Source organism: Myotis davidii, unplaced genomic scaffold (genome assembly GCF_000327345.1).
Source record: "Myotis davidii unplaced genomic scaffold, ASM32734v1 scaffold1017, whole genome shotgun sequence".
In the NCBI taxonomy this organism is placed as follows: domain Eukaryota; kingdom Metazoa; phylum Chordata; class Mammalia; order Chiroptera; family Vespertilionidae; genus Myotis; species Myotis davidii.
Window position 1 is genome coordinate 556,322 of NW_006288361.1, and position 20,738 is coordinate 577,059.

The following is a 20,738-nucleotide window of genomic DNA, read 5'->3' on the forward strand; positions in this document are numbered from 1 at the left end:
TCAATTTTATAGTTTTTCTGTGCAATTCAGATTTTAGACGAGATCGGGCGCGTTCAGAGTGGTATGGCCGTAGACGCAATTCAGATTTTAGAAAGCTTTGGTGACAATAGCAATTCTTAGCTCTCTCTTGTAAAAGAACTTAGTAACTGCAAATGTTTAATATTTTAAGCATGACTTCTTGAAAAAAAACCAAAATGATCTAGTGCAATTATACTTTCCCTTCATATTAAAAAATCACTTGCATTTACTTTGAACCAGGTTAAAAGGCTTTAAATGCAGCACTGTCATTGCCATTCCTGTTCTCTTAAGCAGGTGCATGGCATCCCCTTACTTTCCCCCTGCTTGGTCCAAAGCATTTCTCTTTACTTGTCACTCCTGCAAGATTCTACATGACTGAAATGTTATTTCCATGGGTATATATTTTATTTTTTAAGTGCCATTTCTGTTAAATTATATTTTATGTCCTATGAAGTATATTAATCAACCCCCAATAATATCTATTTGTCTGTCTTAAAACTTCTGATTCGCTCCTTGATTTAGCTATTGCCTGGAACATTAGAAGAGGAATAGTTCCTTGTGAGCATAATTTTAGTTTCTCTTTTACTGCATAGCATTCCCACTCCAATTCACTTTATGATAGGTGCCTAGTTGTCCTATTGCAGTGATGGCGAACCTTTTGAGCTTGGCGTGTCAGCATTTTGAAAAACCCCTAACTTAACTCTGGTGCTGTGCCACATACAGAAATTTTTTGATATTTGCAACCATAGTAAAACAAAGACTTATATTTTTGATATTTATTTTATATATTTAAATGCCATTTAACAAAGAAAAATCAACCAAAAAAATGAGTTCGCGTGTCATCTCTGACACGTGTGTCATAGGTTCGCCATCACTGTCCTATTGTCATCTATTTGTTAACATGCCTAGTTAAGTAAAGTGGCATAGCAGCAACTTGGGTAGTAGACTGGCTGCCTTCCAAGAGTTCATGGGTAATCCTGTCTTGACATTTAATGAACTGATGAAACTGCTCCAAAAACCGGATGTGATGTTTATAGAAGGTTTGCTATTACCTCCTCTCTGTAGAGATAATGTTCTTGTTAACTCACATCTGTTTCCTGTTGTAGCCCACATTCTCAGTGTGGTTTGGGAATATTTGAGAATGCCTCAGAATGTTAAATCTATACCGCAATGTGGTTGAAACAGCTGAAACCACTGGAGGCTCTGGTTCATATTTGGAGGAAGATTTTAGAGGTGACAGAAGCCTAATTTCATTTTAACTAATTAACCACTCTGAGGTAATACAGGGAAGCACACACCCTCAAGAGTTGCCAGAGATTTAAGTAGGGTTGGCTCGACTACTAAAGCATAAGGGTAATCTTTTGGAATCACCTAAAATGGTTCACTTGTTCTAGATTCAGAATGTACAAGCAAGCTTTTACCAGGAATTGTGTTGTTATTTTAGACATAAGGGGCTTAAAACCACATATACAAACCTAGTAACCTGTCCCAAACTGTGCCTAGTTGACTATGAGAAATATGAGTGATAAATCTAAGAGTGAATAATTTTAGTTCTTCCTTTTAATGTTTTAAAAGCAGCATGTTCTTGTTTGTTGCTTCTGCCCAGTAGAAAGAAATTGTGTGGTTGGTAAAAGAAAAATATTTAGGGGGAGAAGCCAATTTTCTAATAAAAGTGTGAACTCTGAACAAATAATTAACAGAGGTTTCAGAAAGTAAGCATTGTACTCTGTACAGAGGGAAATAATACTGTTCTTTAGATATACAGTCTCAAAATGAGAATTTATTTAAGCTGTTGATTCCTTAATCTCTTCAGAGGATTATTATACTAGTAATTGCTTTCCACATCATATCAAAAGTAATAGTGTTTATTAATAACAGTCCTTCCCCTCTTCCTCCTTTGCTGATCCCGCCTCCTTTGGACTTGCTCCTTATCTTTACTTTTTTTTTTATTAGGGAAAATTTCAGACATATAGCAAAACAGAGAAAAGAGTCATGAACCACCCACCCTCAACCATTATCAGTACATGATCAATCTAGAATGCTAAATGAGAGAACCAAGGAGATGACAGATAAGGATTCTCTTACTGATACAACTATGGCTTAATACTTCTATTTTTAGATAACCTAAAAGAAAGGAAAGAATCCAGCCTTTGTCCTTGTTCTTATAAACCTCAGCTAGTGCTTTGAAATGTAAACTTGCAAATTTGATAAAATATTTTTTTTAAAGGTGGAGTTTTATTTTTTTAAAATATATTTTATTGATTTTTTACAGAGAGAAAGGGAGAGGGATAAAGAGTTAGAAACGTTGATGAGAGAGAAACATTGATCAGCTGCCTCCTGCACACTCCCTACCGGGTATGTGCCCTCAACAAAGGTACATGCCCTTGACCAGAATCGAACCTGGGACCCTTGAGTCCGTAGGCCGATGCTCTATCCACTGAGCCAAACCGGTTAGGGCTATTTTTTTTTCATCAGAAATTGTCCGTGTGTTTTCTTAAAGTAATTTTAACCCATATTAGAATTAAGTATAGTATAGCTGAGGAGAAAGGAAAGACCAAATGAAAGACAACCCTGTGGCAATCCTGAAAGTGGCAGGTGTGAGAGGGGACAGAGATCTAATCTGAATATATTTTGGATATGTTTGATTTGATAAAGTATATTATTAAAATTAATTTTAGCTATTCCTTTTAATGTTTTAAAATCTGGCTACCACCAAATTTAAAATTACACACGCGACTCACATTTGTGGCTTGTATTACTATTTTTCTCTTGGACAGCACTGTTCTAGACTCAACCCTGTTGTAAAAACATGCCCAGCCGGCAGGGCTCAGGAGTTGAGCATCAACCTATGAACCAGTAGGTCACAGTTCCATTCCCCAGATTATGGCCTCCATCCCCAGTATGGGGTGTGCAGAAGGCAGCCTATCAGTGATTCTCTGTCATCGTTGATGTTTCTCTCTCTCCCCCTCCCCCTTCCTCTCTGAAATCAGTGAAAATATATTTTTAAAAAAACACACAAAAGGACAGCAGACAAGAATAGAAAGGGAATTAAAGGAAACAATGTGCTTATAAAATTACATTTAAAAAATCTTTAGTACATTTTAATTACATTCTTTAATTTGAAATAGATGTGCTATGTCTAGCTTTCCTGAGAGTTTCATTTATGTTTTCCTTAAATAGTCCCCTTCCCCAAGACTTTTATAATTTGCTTTTAAAGTGAAAGAACAGGAATAGCTGGAAGGGACTAATGCTCGAAGTGGGTAAAGCTACAGAATCCTTAAGTGGTGGCATTTAGGGAGCTGAATATAAGTTCTTGGCCATTGTGCTATTCTGAAGATCTTCTTAAGACCTTCATTACCGTTTGTTGTTTTTCTTCCAGATGTTGCTAAAAACCTTACTAAGTTCTTTGCTTTTTTCTTCTTCCCAGAGACCCTTGCTTGCACTTAGCATAGCATTAAGCACTGATCCAAACCCCAGTTTTGTCAAGGGACTGGAGTGAAGATCAGCCAAGCATTTCTGATCTACAGTTATGTGCAATTCTGAAATCCAAAAACCTCTCAAAACCAAACATTATTTTTGTTAATTCAGTTTGTGGAGAACCTGACCTGAAGCAGTGTAAGACTATTTGTAGCCTTTATTTATCTCCCTCTGTAGAAATATTTACAATGAACTGCTGCCCTGAACCCAGAAAGAGGGGATATATGCACATTTTGGTAACTTTGTTAAAACAAAAAAGGGCTGAATTCTGAAATACTGCTGGCTCCAAGACTTAGATAAAGGATTTTGGACTTCTTTTACCATCTCACAGAATTGAAAATATTTTATTAACCATAATTCTATATTTAAGATACTTTATCTTTAGCACAAACAGTCTGAACACAGTGACAGAAGTAAATGAGGTCTTCCTGAAATATAGCTTTGTTATATCACTCACCTGAAAGTGCTTTCAGAAGTTTCTTGTTTTCTATAACTCTCCTTATCCTGGAATTTTATACCTACCATAGGTTGGTATCTGCCTGGTGATGTCTTCTTTAAGTATCTTTTGTATTCTTTCTGCCTCAAAGAGTTTCTTTCAAAGTCAGTCAAGCAAAGCATCATTAACTCTGTGTCTTGACATGTGTTATTTCTCTTATTGTGGAAAATCTGTGAATTCTTCAAGGTGGATTTGAATTCCTACTATTTCCTGAAGTTTCTCTTGATTAGCTATAGACTAGAGAAGGTTTATGTATGTGTATGTGTATATGTATATGTATATGTATATGTATATGTATATGTATATGTTTTAATGTAAATGTAATTTACCTCTACAATAGAGAGTGATTCCTAAGCTAGAAGAAATCCTGTTATAAATTTCTTAGCATTCATCATAATATCATTCATGGTGATTTGAATTTATTAGATATGTTTATTAATGTTGTTTGCTTTTGTGGGGGAGTGTAATGAGGGTCTGATAGAGCAGCAAACATATGCTCTGATGATACTGTCAACTATTCTTTTTGTTTACTGTTTTAGTTTCTGTTGCATAAGCAAACAGTAAAAATGGGGGGTTAGAAATGGGAATAAGGGCCTGTTGTTTTCTACTAGTTGCCATAATATATAAAAGTCTGTATTACTTACATTCTTCAGTTTAACAGTGTGCGGTGTTTTGGTCTTTTATTTCCACATACTCTTTTATACTTACACTAGAGGCCCAATGCACGAATTCGGGATTGGGCTGAAACCGGCTCTCCAACATCCCCCGAGGGGTCCCAGATTACAAGAGGGAGCAGGCCAGGCCGAGGGACCCCACTGGGGCTGTGGAGGGATGTGGGAGGTTGGCCAGCTGGGGAGGGCTTGTGGGAGGGCTCCAGGGCATGTCCGACCCGTATCATTCTGGATTGGCTAGACCCCAGCACCCCAGCAGCAAGCTAATCTACCAGTTGGAGCATCTGCCCCCTGGTGGTCAGTGCATGTCATAGCGAGCAGTTGAGTGGCCTTAGCATATCATTAGCATATTACACTTTGATTGGTTGAATGAATGACTGACTGGACACTTAGCATATTAGGCTTTTATTATATAGGATATTAATTTTTGTTTTGAAGCATTATATTTTATAAATTATATGTAGCCATTTAAATATAGCTGTTTACTTTTAAGGACTGAATAAAACATTTCTCTAAAATAATTTTAAAAGGCAAGAACCAGCATTTACTGAGCATCTAGTACATATCTGTTATTGTGCTATATTTCTTGAATCTTTAACTAATTCTATTCTATTTTACATGTGAGAAACTGGGTAAAGGTACCCAGTGAGTTTAGAGCTTATATTTGAAATTCAAATCTATCTGATTCTGTCAGAATATCGTTTGCTAATCATGAGAGGTTTCTTTGTAGAGCAGAAGAATGAATGGTAACTACTAAATAGAAGATGCTTAGTTAAGTAAACTAAAAAGATCTTTTGGGATTGTGCTTTTGTTCTTTTTCTCTCTGTGAGTTTCAATTTTATTTTTTGCTCATTCTCCAAACTCATACTTAATCAGTACTCTTATGTTTAAGTTGTTCTTTTATCAGAATGAACTAACAAAAATGTTGTAGGATGACGTAGCTAAAAGAGAAGAGTTGGTTGGTCCTGTAATATTTTTGAAGTAGAAATTTACTTTTTAATTTTTAAAAAGTTCAGCATAAAGCATCTAATTCAGGATTAGGCATCTCAATTGGAAGGCCAATATTTGGGTACAGTAAAGCAATATTATTTTATTAAGCAGTATTAATTTATTAAGTGAAAGATAATGCATATTAATTGATTTAAGATAATACTGAATGAAACTAGGAATACATTAAATCAGATATGTTTTATGTACCATAAACTTGTAAAAAAGTAGTGTTTTAGAGTTTTATGGTACAGAATACTTAGCACTCAGAGTTAGATGCTCTCTGATAAGAATGATGAACTCCTAATGGAGAACATAGGTTCACTGTTAAGTATGTAGCATTTAGATGAGGTAGCAGTATATTTTCTGGGAGATGGGAATTTTGCAGGAGAAACTGTTGAGACTTAGACTGCAACTTTACATATTTGTAGTTTTTCTACATGAGATAATAGCAGAAACTATAAGACTTGCTAGGCCTTTTTAAGGGTGTTTACAGACAAAGAAGAACTCAAGAAATCTTGGGAAATATCCATTCATATTTGAAAAAGAAAGGAGGAACAAGTGAAATAAAGGCATAAAAAGTAGTCCTGGTTATAGAAAGAGAAATAAGATCATATTGTCAAGAAATGATCTTATTGCCATGATCGTCAAGAGTAGAGTTTTAGTGGGTGGCTAAGGTTGTCAAATGTTAAAAAAAGACAAAGAACCCAAGAGCTGAGAAGCAAGGAAGTAGTCATTGACTGTTTTCAGTAGAGTTATTTAATCTGAAGCATAGATTGGAAGAGATTTGTAGGGAATTAAGGGAATAAATGATAAGAGGTAGAAATAGCTGTTAGAGATCATATTCAAAGAATATGACAGTTAACACAGAATCATTCACCTTTTAAACAGTCTTCATAAAATGGGAGAAATTGTGTTGTGTTAAAGACAGAAAAGAAGGACCTTATGGAGAAGGAAAACTTGAAGATCCTGGAAAGGAAGGAAGTAGTATTGGGAGAAAGTTCTTGTAAACGAGGTAGAGGAAGACACTATAGTTAAGAGATGATTTCCATATTAGGATGAAGAGGCAAAAGTATAGAGTTTTGAAAATAAGCTTTTTCTAAAATAGGTTTTCTAAATTATATGTCTAATGAAGGAAAGATTTTGCACCCTGGTCAAAGTTTCCAAGCAGTAATAGATTGGGGCCAGAAATTCTTTCTCTGAGCACTGCCATTAGAAGGGATCAGGAATGTATCCCTTCTCCAAAAGTAGGCGGTCAAATGCAGTTTTACATGGATTTATAATTTGAGCAAGAATTTCACTCATTCAAATGGTTAAGCTGTAGGATCTTGATAAGAACTGTTATAGAAATTTTTGTTTCCATTTTTAGGAAGGTTTCTTGAGTGTCTTAGGAAACCACTCTTCTTTTAAAAATTATTTAACAAAAATTTATTGAGTTCTTTGCTAGGCCCTTTAATAGTTGTGGAAGGTGCATAAATGGATGAATTAAGGTTCCTGCTATTCTAGAGCTCACCTTTTCGATAGATATGTAAAAAAGTTATCTATCCTTTTTCTCTGCTTAGTCCTTTTACTCTTAAAAATCAAATTGCTTTTAAGATATGCTGGGGTCCAACCCCAGCGGGTCCATGGGTTCCCCATAGGTGTGGACGGAATCGGCGAAGAAGGAATGACGCGGAGACAGCGTTCAGTTGATCAGCAGCCTTGCCAGGATCTCTAGCCACAATCTACAGCCAAGTTCTGTGTCGATGTTCTCTTGCTAGGTTCTCCAGCCACATTCTCCAGGTTCTCCAGCCAGGTTCTGTAGCCATGTTCTCTCGCTAGGTTCTCTAGCCAGGTTCGGTTTAGGTTTTCCAGCCAGGTTCGGTCGTCAGGTTCTGTAGCCTGGTTCTTCAGCCAGGTTCTGTCTAGGTTCTCCAAACAAGTTCTGTAGCCAGGTTCTGTCCAGGATCTTTTGCCATGTTCTCTCCAGCGAAGTTCTTCTGTCTCTAGGTTCTGTGTAGATAGTGCCAGAAAAGGTGAGCAAACGTATTAAGAACAGTGTGCCATATATGCCAGGTCCCTTGAAACAGCAAGGATGGACCGGCTCTCGGCAAAGATATAACATAGACATCATAAAATATGTCCAGGAATGCTCTATAGCAAGAAAATATGAATGTAAAAAGTTTAAGCTCTTGTCTCAAATTAAAGAGAAATTATTAACTTTAAACAGTATTTAATGTAGGAGTTAGAGTAGTACTTAATTCTTTTTAACTATATTTATGACTTTTCTTTTTAATCCTCACCAGAGGTTGTGCTTTTATTAATTTTAGGGAGGGAGGGGAAGAAGGGAGGGAGAGAGAAGGAAGTAGCGAGGGGGAGAAAGAGGGAGAGAGAAAGAGAGATCAATTGGTTGCCTTTCATATGTACCCCAGCACAGAGATCAAACCGGAAACCTAGGCATGTGCCCTCACCAGAGTGTATGGAACAGTGCTCCAACCAGCTGAGCCACCCAGCCAGGGCTATGCTTAATGACTTTAAAAAAACATTTGTATGAATACAGATTTATACAGTTGGCTTAATATAAGTTCTGTTGTATCTGATATGAACAGATAAATATTCAACTAATATAATTTCTCATTCATCAGATATAAATCGTATTTATTGATAATTGCAAGTGAAAATACAGCACAGTTTTACTTGTTCAATTTTTAAGTACTTCATCTGTTTCTAAGGTTTGGCTGTTCTTAGAACGTTAGCAGGTGCTTTAAAATTTTTAGAGAGGAGAGATAAAGAACATCTAGTTGTCATTCCATCTAGGCAATCACATTATTGGCTTACATGGAATATTTCTTACTAATTTTATAGATAAAAAATTAATATGTTGTATATAAGGTTATATCTGATATTTTTTGTAGACAAGTTGGGGGGCAGATATTGATTACGTGTACATGTTTTTAGTACCATTATAACATTTCTGAAGGCTAATTTGCATAAGATCACTTTAAATAGAAATGATCTCAGGGACTTGCAAGTTGGTGCTTTAGAAGACTTATTCCATCTTGTAGAAAGAAGCTGCTGCTGCAATATCAGAGACAGAACACTTTGATTACTTCTAGGGAAATTGCTGATATTTATGAGAGTATCAGAGTGTATTTAATAATGTTAATTTTAAGTAAAAACAATGAAATAAAAAATATACTAAGTGGAATACTAAAAAATACTTCAGCTCCAGCTCTGTTTTCAAGTTGTGTGAACTGATATAAATGTTTCCTTAGATGTAAAAAAGGCAAAATTCTCAGGATAAAATGTTCTAAAACAGATCCTATATAATAAAGAGCTAATATGCTAATTAAACTGGACAGCAGAACGACTATCCGGAACAATCTTTCAGAACAACCAGTGGGGGCATGTGGGGCAGCTGGGGCTGCAAGGCCTACTCTTGCACAAATTTCATGCATTGGGCCTCTAGTATGCAATGAGATAATGTATGGGAAGGTACATTATAATTTGAAAACAAGGTACAAGCAAACTTAAAGTGATGATATAGTATTTTTAATTTTTACATAATCATTTAATAGAAGAGCTAATATTGCCAAATTTTTTAGAAGGAAGGGTATTAAGAGATTGGAGAAATAGAGATAAAATATGAGCTTATATTGAATATTTGAAACCACCTTCATTAAACAGCATTTTGTCATTTTGTGAAAGCATTGTAATAAGGATAAATAAGATGACACTTTTGGATTTTGATGTAACAGAAAGTTATATTGGTCATTTTTACATACATTTGAAGAATAAATATACATCTTTTTCCCTTCACTTGAAGGTTATGAATACTGATGGCACTGGGAGACGAGTATTAGTGGAAGACAAAATTCCTCACATTTTTGGGTTTACTTTGTTGGGTGACTATGTTTACTGGACTGACTGGCAGAGGCGGAGCATCGAAAGAGTACACAAACGAAGTGCAGAGAGGGAAATCATCATAGATCAGCTTCCTGACCTCATGGGCCTAAAGGCCACAAATGTTCATCGAATCATTGGTAAGTTATTCCCAAGTTCTCTTAGAGGTGGATGCCAGAAATAAATAAAGATGGAGATAGGTAGCAGTTTATAAAGCAGCATTGTGAATTGTTGATGTTTTCAGGAAATATAGAAATCAGTAAAACTTTAAACTGCCCCCCCCCTTTTTTTTTTTTAACCAGGAAAGGTTTTTTTAAATGTTGGCTTACTACTCTGGTCACATAGTTTGAATTGAAGGGTGCTCTGTGGGTGTCCATAGTGAGGAGTCAGAAAAACACCCTGGAATTTTCCAGGTGATTAGGAAAGTAGACAAGCCTGTGTGTCAGCCACACACTAGCTGGCATGTGAATGCACCGAAGACTGTGGTGCCACGTGGGCCCGTCCACAGACAGACTGCATCACTGCCTCCCCCAGCTGCCTAGCGAGTGCTGCTCCCCATCACAGAAGGCATTGGGCAAGAGACAATGGCTGACTTATGACTTCCTTCTTTGTACACACACACACACACACACACACACACACACACACACCATCAAAAGAATTCAATCCTATTGTATGAATAATGTAGCTTATTATTGTAAGCTTACTGTGGGTACAGAGGAAAGCATTTTGCAATACTTTAATTCCCAATTGATTAGCAAGTGAGTTTTGTTTGAACTGCTCCATTTCCGACTTTGGCCAGTTCACCCCTCCTCAGGCCCTCACTCCTGGAAGGTCACCACATTGATGCCAACTTTGTGCAGACACTTGAATGGCATAGCATATACTGTACTTCAATATGCCACAGCTAAGAACTCCTGGTCTCTAGTGATTCTCCTGGCTTGGCCTACTGAATAACTTGAGCCACAGTTTGCAACACTGCACTAGGCCTTTTATTCACTGTCTGTACTCATAGTGCTTGTTGGTGAGATTAGAATTGAAACTGTAGATTTGGGAGCAGATATAATCATAAGTCTCTGCGAACCAAAAGCTCGGTCATTTTAAAGTAACAATGTGTTGATGGTGTCAATGTGTGTGTCCTTCTGTGCCCTTTTATAATTAATTTATCTTTTAGGTTCCAACCCTTGTGCTGATGAAAATGGGGGATGTAGTCACCTTTGCCTCTATAGACCTCAGGGCCTTCGCTGTGCCTGTCCCATTGGCTTTGAACTCATCAGTGACATGAAGACCTGCATTGTCCCAGAGGCTTTCCTTTTGTTTTCTCGGAGAGCAGATATCAGGCGAATTTCTTTGGAAACTAACAATAATAATGTGGCCATTCCGCTCACTGGTGTCAAAGAAGCTTCTGCTTTGGATTTTGATGTGACAGACAACCGAATTTACTGGACTGATATATCACTCAAGGTTAGCAAAAGAAGTGGAATGTTAAAACAGGACTAAAAAGGAGAGCTGATAGAATTTCTGAGTCTTCATTCTGTAATCGATCAATCTCCCTCATTGCTTAATAGGCAAAATTCAGTAAAACCTTAAACTTTTAAAGGAAGCCAAGGGAAAGGCCCATTGAGTATTTAATTTACTGCCTTTTAATAGAAGATATGTTGCTTAAGCATCTAAATCTGTAAGACATAATCTACAGACATAATTGCTCTACTATCTTTGAAGATAATGAGTGACTTTTAGAGAGTAAGCAATTGCATGTTTCACATAAATGGCATATAGAGACTTAATTTATTTTCAACAAAATTTTGGAACCTGACTGAGGTAGAAAATGCCAGTTATGAGTTATAGCACAACTTTAGTTTCTTTTTCCTGGAGTAAACATTGAAAAGCATACTGAGTCAAAAAGGAGTTCTCAGAAAATCTGGAGAATAATGTTTTCTTCCAGATTGTTTTGGGCTTGTTTCACATAATTTGAGTAAAATTTTGTCTAACATGCAAAATCATGGCATTTTGGAGCAAGAGTAAGATTCTTTTTTAAAAAAAAAACAATTTTATTATTGAAAGTGTTTCTTGTCTCCTTTTCCCCACATTGACCCCTCTCCACCCGTTCCCGCCTCCCCCCTCTCCCCCACAGAGTAGGATTCTGATGATATTCTTTCAAGTCTATTAAATGAGTGAATAAGTGAAATAAATAAATAAATCTTGGCTTTTACTGTGATTTTCTGTTTCCTCATCTTGTAAATAGAGACGAGCCCTATCTTGCAGCACTATTGTGAGGATTAACTGAGAAAATTTATGTACAGAAAGTACTTAGGGTAGTGCCTGGCAGCTGTTATTAATAGTTTGACTGAGATTGTTTTTAATTTTAGGGAATTCAAAGCTGCATTTTATTTATTTATTATTATTATTATCATCATTATTATTATTTTAATCCTCACCTGAGGATAGGTTTTTATTGATTTTTAGAGGGGAAGGGAGAATAAGAGAAAAAAAGAAACATTGATGTGAGAGAGAAACATCAATTGGTTGCCTCCCATATGCACTCTGATCGGGGATTGAACCCACAACCTAGGTATGTGCCCTTACCAGGAATCAAACCCAAGTCCTTCTGGTGTACGGGACAGTATTCCAACTAACCAACTGCACTACCCAGCCAGGGCAGTGTTATGTGTTTTATAAGGTATAAGTTTATTGAAATCTTATCAGATTGACACAGTGACATGGCATACTTTCAAGCACCTTTAAAAAGTTGATTACCAGTGAAGAGTTTACAACATTCTGGTCACATTTTTTTCACTTGATTAATAAATTTTAAAAGAAAAGTCATTCCACTGTCTTATTAGAATAACTTTTTGGTCCTTAAGAACCTCAAAAATTTCTCCCTGAATTGGCAATAAAACTTGAGCTCACATTTGCGTTTATTAGAACTTGATATAATTTGTTTCCTGTATTAAGAAACTGTATTAAGAAATTATATTAAGAAACTGTATCTCTGGCTCTTCTGGATCATCCCACTCAAATCAAACATTCTTTTTCCAAGTGTTTTGTACTTAAGCCATTGGACTTTGTTGTTAATCTTATTTTTGCAGACCATCAGCAGAGCCTTTATGAATGGCAGTGCATTGGAACATGTGGTGGAATTTGGCTTAGATTATCCAGAAGGCATGGCAGTAGACTGGCTTGGGAAGAATTTGTACTGGGCAGACACAGGAACAAATCGAATTGAAGCATCAAAGTTGGATGGGCAGCACCGACAAGTTTTGGTGTGGAAAGACCTAGACAGTCCCAGAGCTCTTGCGTTGGACCCTGCTGAAGGGTAAACAGCTTTATGTATGCATTCTTTGCAACTACATTGTACATGGCCTACTACATGAGTTATATTCTTCTTTGTTAATCCTCACCCAAGAATATGTTTCCATTGACTTTAGAGAGAGAGGGAGGTAAGGAGTGTGAGAGAGGAAGAGACAGAGAGAGGTAATGATGTGACCTTGGGGTTGAACCTACAACCTTTTTGGTGCACAGGATGATGTCCAGCCAACTGAGCCATCTGGCCAGGGCATGGGTTATGTTCTTGATGTTTTAATTCTTATTAGGAATCTGACGACTAAACTATATAGATAGGCTTTATTTTAAAACTGTTAGCTGACATTTCACTGATTTAGAATTAATAATTATTAGCTAAATTTTACTTTTGTCACTATGAACATTCGATGAAGAATGAATAGTGAAATGGATTATTAATTAAATATTACTACTTGTATTTATATACTAAATAAACAGCCTTCATAAAGATAGCAAGTCTATATTTTCTTGCATCCCCTCCCAAGTTATACCAGATTCCAAACCTATTAAAGTAAATTCTCTGAAATAAATGTTACGTGCAAAGAAATGACTGCATTTAAAAAAGTTCCATTTTAGAATATTCATTCAAGAGAACAACTATTTTGATCATTATTTATAAGCTTGAAAAAACTTTGTTATTAAACAGTTAACTGGTTTTGTGAATTGTTGAGCCTCTTTTTATTTATAAAGTGATGCTTTCCAAGAGTAGATGATCCTGCATGATTTAGAAAAATTTAAAAAGCCAGCAGCTAAGAGATATAAAATTTGAAGAGTAATTTTACTTTTAAAAGCAGAAGTTAATGTGAACATACAAGAATATTTTACCGTATCTACAATTAAAAATAGTTTCCCTGAATCACATTAATTCCATGATGGGCTTGTTAGCCTCACCAAAGACAGTTTCTCTCTGTGCTGACGTGTTGTGGTTGGATTATGGTGATCTTTTACTTTAATAGCTTCAGTTACCAGACAGATAAATTTAGTAGTTGGGACTAAGAACTCTAGTTTATGTGGCTGCTGGCAACTGTGAAATTTCTCTCACAGTTGTTTCTCTCTGGCTCTTGTGGTGTGCACATGCCTGTCAGTAGACAAGTACAGATGCAAACAAAGCCCAAGTCCAACTTTACTTTTCAGAAAAGCATTGCTACTAAGTCAGCCATCAGCTGACAGGCTCCTGAGTACATGTCTGTCCTCAGGTATGCTCAGGTATGTGATGAGAGTTGGCATGTGGAGTGCTTTTCTAGTCCCAGTATTCAGAATGTTTTGCAACTAACACCTTACTAGTTTTAGTTGAAAGGGCATTTGGCTAAAGAACTGGGTATAGTTCTAGCTCTATCATGTGACTGGCTTGAGGACATTGGACAAATTGTTCACATTTCTTTCAGTGCTTTGGCCTCCTCATTAGAAAAAGCCCATATAGTACTGTGGAGCTGCTCTAAGGTTAATATGAAAAACTTGAAAAAGTAAAATAACAGCAAAAGCATATTCTAAAATTTCACAAGGATTATAGTTCCAGTGTTCAATGCCAGATGACATATTAAGGAGTGATTCATTGCTCTTATACACATACTATGTTCCATTCTTTTTAAACTTCAGTTTAAAGCTATTTATTTGTATTTTTTATATATTTCTGCATCTTGTTTTCGGGGAGAGATTATAGAAGTTGAAAAGTAAGTTTAAAAATTTAAAAACTCAAATTAGTTGTATTCAGAAATACATAAAGATATATTCTTTAGAAGTGAACCAGATTTGGAGACCAGAGCTTTAATTCTTCTTATCTTCTTGAATATTAGTTTTATAAATACAAGTGTTGCAATAAGGAAATCACTGGTTTGTTTCCAATCCCTAGGTTTTGGATGGAACAGATTCATTGGGAAAACTAAGGAAAGCTGACTCATTTCCTTTTTAGGATATAAGAAAAAAATACTTAGCTGAGGGTGCCAAAATAATTGAAAAATTATAGCAATGATTTTGTTTTACCAATTTCCTTGATTTAATGTATATATTTTTAAAAAATTATTTAATTAACTATGCATGAATGTAGCTCTTTCTCCCAAGTAATCAAAAGTGAAATTATAAATATCCATTATTTTGAATTTAGGTTTATGTATTGGACTGAATGGGGTGGAAAACCCAAGATAGATAGAGCTGCCATGGATGGAAGTGAACGTACTACATTAGTTCCAAACGTGGGGCGTGCAAATGGCCTAACTATCGATTATGCTAAAAGGAGGCTCTACTGGACAGACCTGGACACCAACTTAATAGAATCTTCAAATATGCTGGGTAAATTCTGCTTCTTTTTATTCAAACCGATAATAGTAGATTGTTCTTTCTATGCAGAAATCAGAGAGGTTGCTATTACCATTGGTTATGTTCTGTTAATAAAATTTCACATGAATGTCTAGATTCTTCCCCTGGCTGGTATTGTATTCTATTTATTATTATAACAGTGGGTTAGATACCTGGATTCACATCTCTTTATTTTGTGGAAATTTAATTATTGCTGTGCTTATAATGGAATTTATAACCCCCAGATATTCCTGAAGTGACTTTTTGTATCAGTAAAATACAGTATATGCATTTCCATCTTATTATGGAATGAAGAAGAAAAATTGAACTATGGGCCCTTTTGGAGAGAAAATAAGACCACAATCAAAATAGACCATTTACAAGAGTTTAAACAAACTCAGTGATTTATAGCAAGAATATAAGTTTGAGGCATGGGGTCAGACTGCTGATGGATTGATTTCAGAGGACTGGTCTGGTTTTAGAATTGTTTTTAAATGAATTGTTCTATTTTAAATTGCTAACAAATGTTTGTTTTAATGTTAAAATTTGGAGGATGGGGCAGTGAGACTCATATTCTTAGAATATTCATCCCTCTGCTTTTCCCTTTTCTACTGCCTTTCTGAAAATAGGACTCAACCGTGAAGTTATAGCAGATGACTTGCCTCATCCTTTTGGCTTAACTCAGTACCAAGATTACATCTACTGGACGGATTGGAGCCGACGCAGCATTGAGCGTGCCAACAAAACTAGTGGCCAAAACCGCACCATCATTCAGGGCCATTTGGATTATGTGATGGACATCCTCGTCTTTCATTCCTCTCGGCAGGCAGGCTGGAATGAGTGTGCTTCCAGCAATGGGCACTGCTCCCACCTCTGCTTGGCTGTGCCAGTGGGAGGTTTTGTTTGTGGATGTCCTGCCCACTACTCTCTTAATGCCGACAACAGGACTTGTAGTGGTAAGCTGCATTTCTCCAAGCAAACTAGAAATAGAGGAAAAAGAAGGACTTTGAAAACACTGCGGTTCATGTTCTTTCTAGAGTAAAAAGTTGCAGAAGTCCAGAGCTAGTGATTTGTTTAATAAAAGGGAAGGACTAGAGATGGAAAAATGCATGTTTTTGTTACTACTTATTTGATGATAGCTAGTTGATATTATGGGATAATAGATGTTATAGAAAAATTAAATCTTTTACCCTTGAGCATTAAATATTTAGTATAGAATTTGCATAGCTTCATTGAGAGAGACAGTCACATATTCGCTATACATAATTAATTCATATTTATTCATTACAAAGAAAGAGAAGAGCAGTACAAATAGTACAACATAGAGGATTTCCAAAATACAATCACTTTGTCCTTTGAAGTTCATAGATAGGCTAAAGATAAAAAAATTTAACAGTATAAAAGGCCAGGTAGAAAATGCATATGAGTAAATTTAGTCAGTATGAAACAGCAGAACATAGCTGGGAGACTAGAGCACATGCTCTGAACATAGTGGGTGGTTGCTACTTAACTCCAACTTTTATTTTTATTTTTGGCTATATCATCTCCTGATTGTAAATGAAATAAGGTAGTGCATATTAAATACACACACACTGCATAGGACGGTACAAACTGCATTGGATATTAAATAAACACACACACTGCAAACAACAACAAAACACAGTGTTTGGTAATGCTGGAAGACGAACTGGAGAGGTGGCAGTGGAGATGGAGAGAAGCTGATGGAATTAAGGTGTATTTTGAAACTAGAATGAATAAACCTTGTTAATGGGTTGTATGTGGGGGAGAAGTAAAGGAAGTAACAGTGATTATTTGATTCATGGTTTGATCAGTTAAGTAGATAGTAGCTGAGGAAGTATGAAGAGGAAAGTTAGTTTTCAGGAAGAAATAAAATTAATTTTAGGCAGGTTTATATTGATATTTCTATGGGGTATTGCAGTAGAAAAACGAAATAAGTTGGGAGAAGATCCCAGAGCTCAGAGAAGAGAGATGAGGTTGGACAGATAATGAACCAATTAAGTAATCTTTATCATGGGTTAGATGGAGATGCATGTTTTGGAAAAATATGGAGAAAGGACGGAGAGGAGGATTGCAAAGTTAAATACGGTGATTAGAGAAGTCACTACTGAAAAAGTGACATGTCATGAGCTGAAGGAGGTGAGGAAATGAGCTATGTGGATATCTGGGGTAAAACCTATCAAGCAAAAAAGGGGCAGCAAATGCGAAGGACCAAGGGGAGAACATGTTTGACATGTTAGAGGAACACCTAGGAGGCCAGTGTTGTTGGAACAGAATGAATAAGTAGATTAGGTCAGAGGAAACAGGAAACCAAATTGTGTAATCCCTTGTTCAGTACTGAAGTGGCTGGCTTTTATGACAACTTTGTGCAAATTGGGCAAAGGTGTTTCCTCTGGGCAGTGCACAAATGGCACAGTCAGACGTGGTGAGCTGGGCCTTGTAGATTACGCTGTCTTCAAACATGTGCAATGCCTCCCTTTAAACTACAGGTGAACACTTGTGCCTTCAACAGAGAACTAAAAAGCTCCCTTCTGCTTACCCTCATCCTTCAACTTCTGCATGTTGGCTCTTCATTGTGGGAGTGTAAAACTCAGACAGCCTCAGAGGATAATTTTTAAAACACTATTCTCCAGGAGATGAGGTGGTTAGAGGTTGCATAAATTAGTATGGATTTAGGTTTACAAAATTGCATATTCTTTGTTACTTTAAGCACTGAAAGATTTGTAAGTGAAAACATCAGCTTTCTCTTAGAAATATTAAGCCAGTTAATTATAATTGCTAATGTTAACTTTAGACTTTTTGAAACAAGCATTTATTTGGAGCCATGTTTGGCTTTGTCTTAATTCACATTTCTAGAACACCTAATTGTAGAATCTTATTGAAGGCTAAAACTTGATTCAAAAGAAATAGTACTCAGTAAAATATACTAGTAGCCAAGTATATATTTGATATTGTTTCCCAGTCAGGAAAAGTTGGCAACTAAAATTATGGGGTCTTCTAAGTCTCAATGTATGTCTTAGTATAGGTGATGCTTATTGTGTTGGAAACTTACAATTTAGAACTTTTTTTTCCTTGCTTTACAAGAAAGTAGTACTGCCAAAACACAATTCTTTAAATTAAAATGATGCGAGACTTGTGAGCTACTCTGTTGAAGCTTGTGTTCTTACTACTTAAGACACAGGTTCTACTAAAATTGCTAAAAGTTGTTAAATCAATATGTGATGGACTCCAGATAATGGAGAGCGCCACTGGAATCATTGGAATATGTTCTAAATCTTCTAAGCCAAGTGTGGACTTTTATATCTTTGTAAAAAGTCTCTTATGATACCACTGTGGACAAAATAGGAAAAAATTGGCTAGGTGGCTATGTCATTGAGTAAATTATAACTGGTTTAGGAACAAGAATGCTGATTAGTGTCACTTTGAAGAGGGTTTCTGGGGACATACCAAAGGGTTTTGTCCTCAGTTTTACCTCTTCAACATTTATGTGTGTTTTGTTTGAGATATAACTACAGGCTTATCAAATCTTTAAGTGATACAGGGCATAGTCTGTGTTTCAGATTTGCTCTTTTCTTTCTTGAAGCTCCAACTACTTTCCTGCTCTTCAGTCAGAAGAGCGCCATCAACCGCATGGTAATTGATGAACAGCAGAGTCCCGACATCATCCTTCCTATCCACAGCCTTCGGAACGTCCGGGCCATTGACTATGACCCACTGGACAAACAACTGTATTGGATTGATTCACGACAAAACATGATCCGAAAAGCACAAGAAGATGGAAGCCAGGTAATTCAAGGCTCAGTACAAAAACCATTTTTTTTTCCATCTAGTAATTGGACTAGCCAATCATCTTATTTTATTTGTATTGACTCTGCACGTGCGTGCGTGTTTGTGTGTGTGTGCGTGCGCACACATGAAACAAATTCTGGACTGAGCAGCTTTTCCCTCTTCTAATGATCTTTGAGTATACAATTTTTGATAATGCTAATGGAATTAAAATTATATTTGGATAACTTACCCTCATATATTGGTAATGACTTAGTCACTGCCACCCATATTCATTTATGTAGTTTTTTCGTTCATTATGGTTCCATCTACATGGAGACTTGGAAGCTTCAAAATCGTAAAGACTTTGGTTCTGATCGCAGGTCTGCTACTCGCTAGGATTACTATGAAGTTTTTAGATGAATGGAATGTAAAGCACATAGCCCATTAGCTATTACATGATAGGGACTCAATAAATAATGGTTCTGTTACTAGTTTATTCTTATTTAAAAGGTTCAAAGAGAAAACACATAATACAACCTCATAACAGTTAAAATAGCTAGGATATGTTATCCAATTTTGTTTTGGTAAATATTTGGTGACTGTGGGATGGGAATGAAAACATTATCAATAAATCTTACCTATACTTAGATACAAGTCATGGTTTACATACCATTGTCCATACATTTTTGCTTTCTTTTTATGACCAAGCAATATTAGACTAGGATTACTATAAATAATTATAGTCATCTTCCTCATAGAAGTGAAGTTAATTTTGATTTTGAATGTGTTAAAATTTAGGGAGATTTTTATGTGGCTTATCTCACACAAAAGAGCAAGTGATAATGTAATGATGGCGGCTGAGGGATCATTTAGGGGTATAGTAATAGTGGTTTATGGCATACGTACTTTACTCTATGTAGGCCAGTTCTAACAGGCTGATAACTAGTAGAGAAAAATTATAGGTGTTATTATATATAGCCAAGGACATGGTAAATAAATGAGAGAGCCTCATTACAGAATGTTACCTCAGAGATGCCAAGTAAATAAAATATAATTTATTCAGATAGAACAGGTGAAAAAGGCTCTCCTTTTGCTTGGCTTTGTATAAAAGAAACTTCAGGCACGGTGCACAAAAATTTGTGCACTCAGTGGGGTCCCTCAGCCTGGCCTGTGCCCTCTCGCAGTCTGGGATCCCTCGGGGGATGACCATCTGCTGGCTTAGGCACACTCCCCGGGGGATTGGGCCTAAGCTGGCAGACATCCCTCTGGCAGCCCGCCAGCCCGGGATGTCCTCCTGCCAGCAGGGAGCAGGCCTAAGCTGCAATCGGACATCCTTAGCGCTGCTGAGGAGGCGGGAGAGACTCCCACCACTACCGCTGTACTGGCAGCCATCAGCCTTGCTTGTGGCTGAGCAGAGCTCCCCCTGTGGGAGCGCACTGACCACTAGGGAGCAGCTCCTGCATTGAGCGTTTGCCCCCTGGTGGTCAGTGTGTGTCTTAGTGATCAGTCATTCCCAGTCGTTGTGTTGTTAGGGTCAATTTGCATATTACCCTTTTATTATATAGGATAGAGGCCTGGTGCACAGGTGGGGGCTGGCTGGCCTGCCCTGAAAGGGACCCCAGATCAGGGTTGGGGGTCCCCACTGGGGGGCAGGGCCAGCCTAGGCAAGGGGACACAAGGGGTTTACAGGCCGGCCCTGCCCCAATCAGGGTTGGGGGTCCCTGCTGGGGGTGGAGTCAGCCTGGGCTTGGGGCCACCGAGGGTTTGCAGGCCAGCCACGCCCCCAC

The 20,738-nt window shown here is 37.0% G+C and overlaps 1 protein-coding gene across 1 annotated transcript in view; it reads left to right on the forward strand.

Annotated features, from left to right (window-relative positions):
- LRP6 (LDL receptor related protein 6) overlaps positions 1-20,738 on the forward strand; it is a 134,678-nt gene that overhangs the window by 74,626 nt on the left and 39,314 nt on the right. The window contains exons 8-13 of the mRNA XM_015561665.1: positions 9,455-9,671; positions 10,706-10,995; positions 12,621-12,847; positions 14,975-15,159; positions 15,795-16,121; positions 18,767-18,969. Of these exons, the coding sequence (XP_015417151.1) occupies positions 9,455-9,671; positions 10,706-10,995; positions 12,621-12,847; positions 14,975-15,159; positions 15,795-16,121; positions 18,767-18,969 (1,449 nt within the window). The remainder of the gene's footprint in view (positions 1-9,454; positions 9,672-10,705; positions 10,996-12,620; positions 12,848-14,974; positions 15,160-15,794; positions 16,122-18,766; positions 18,970-20,738) is intronic.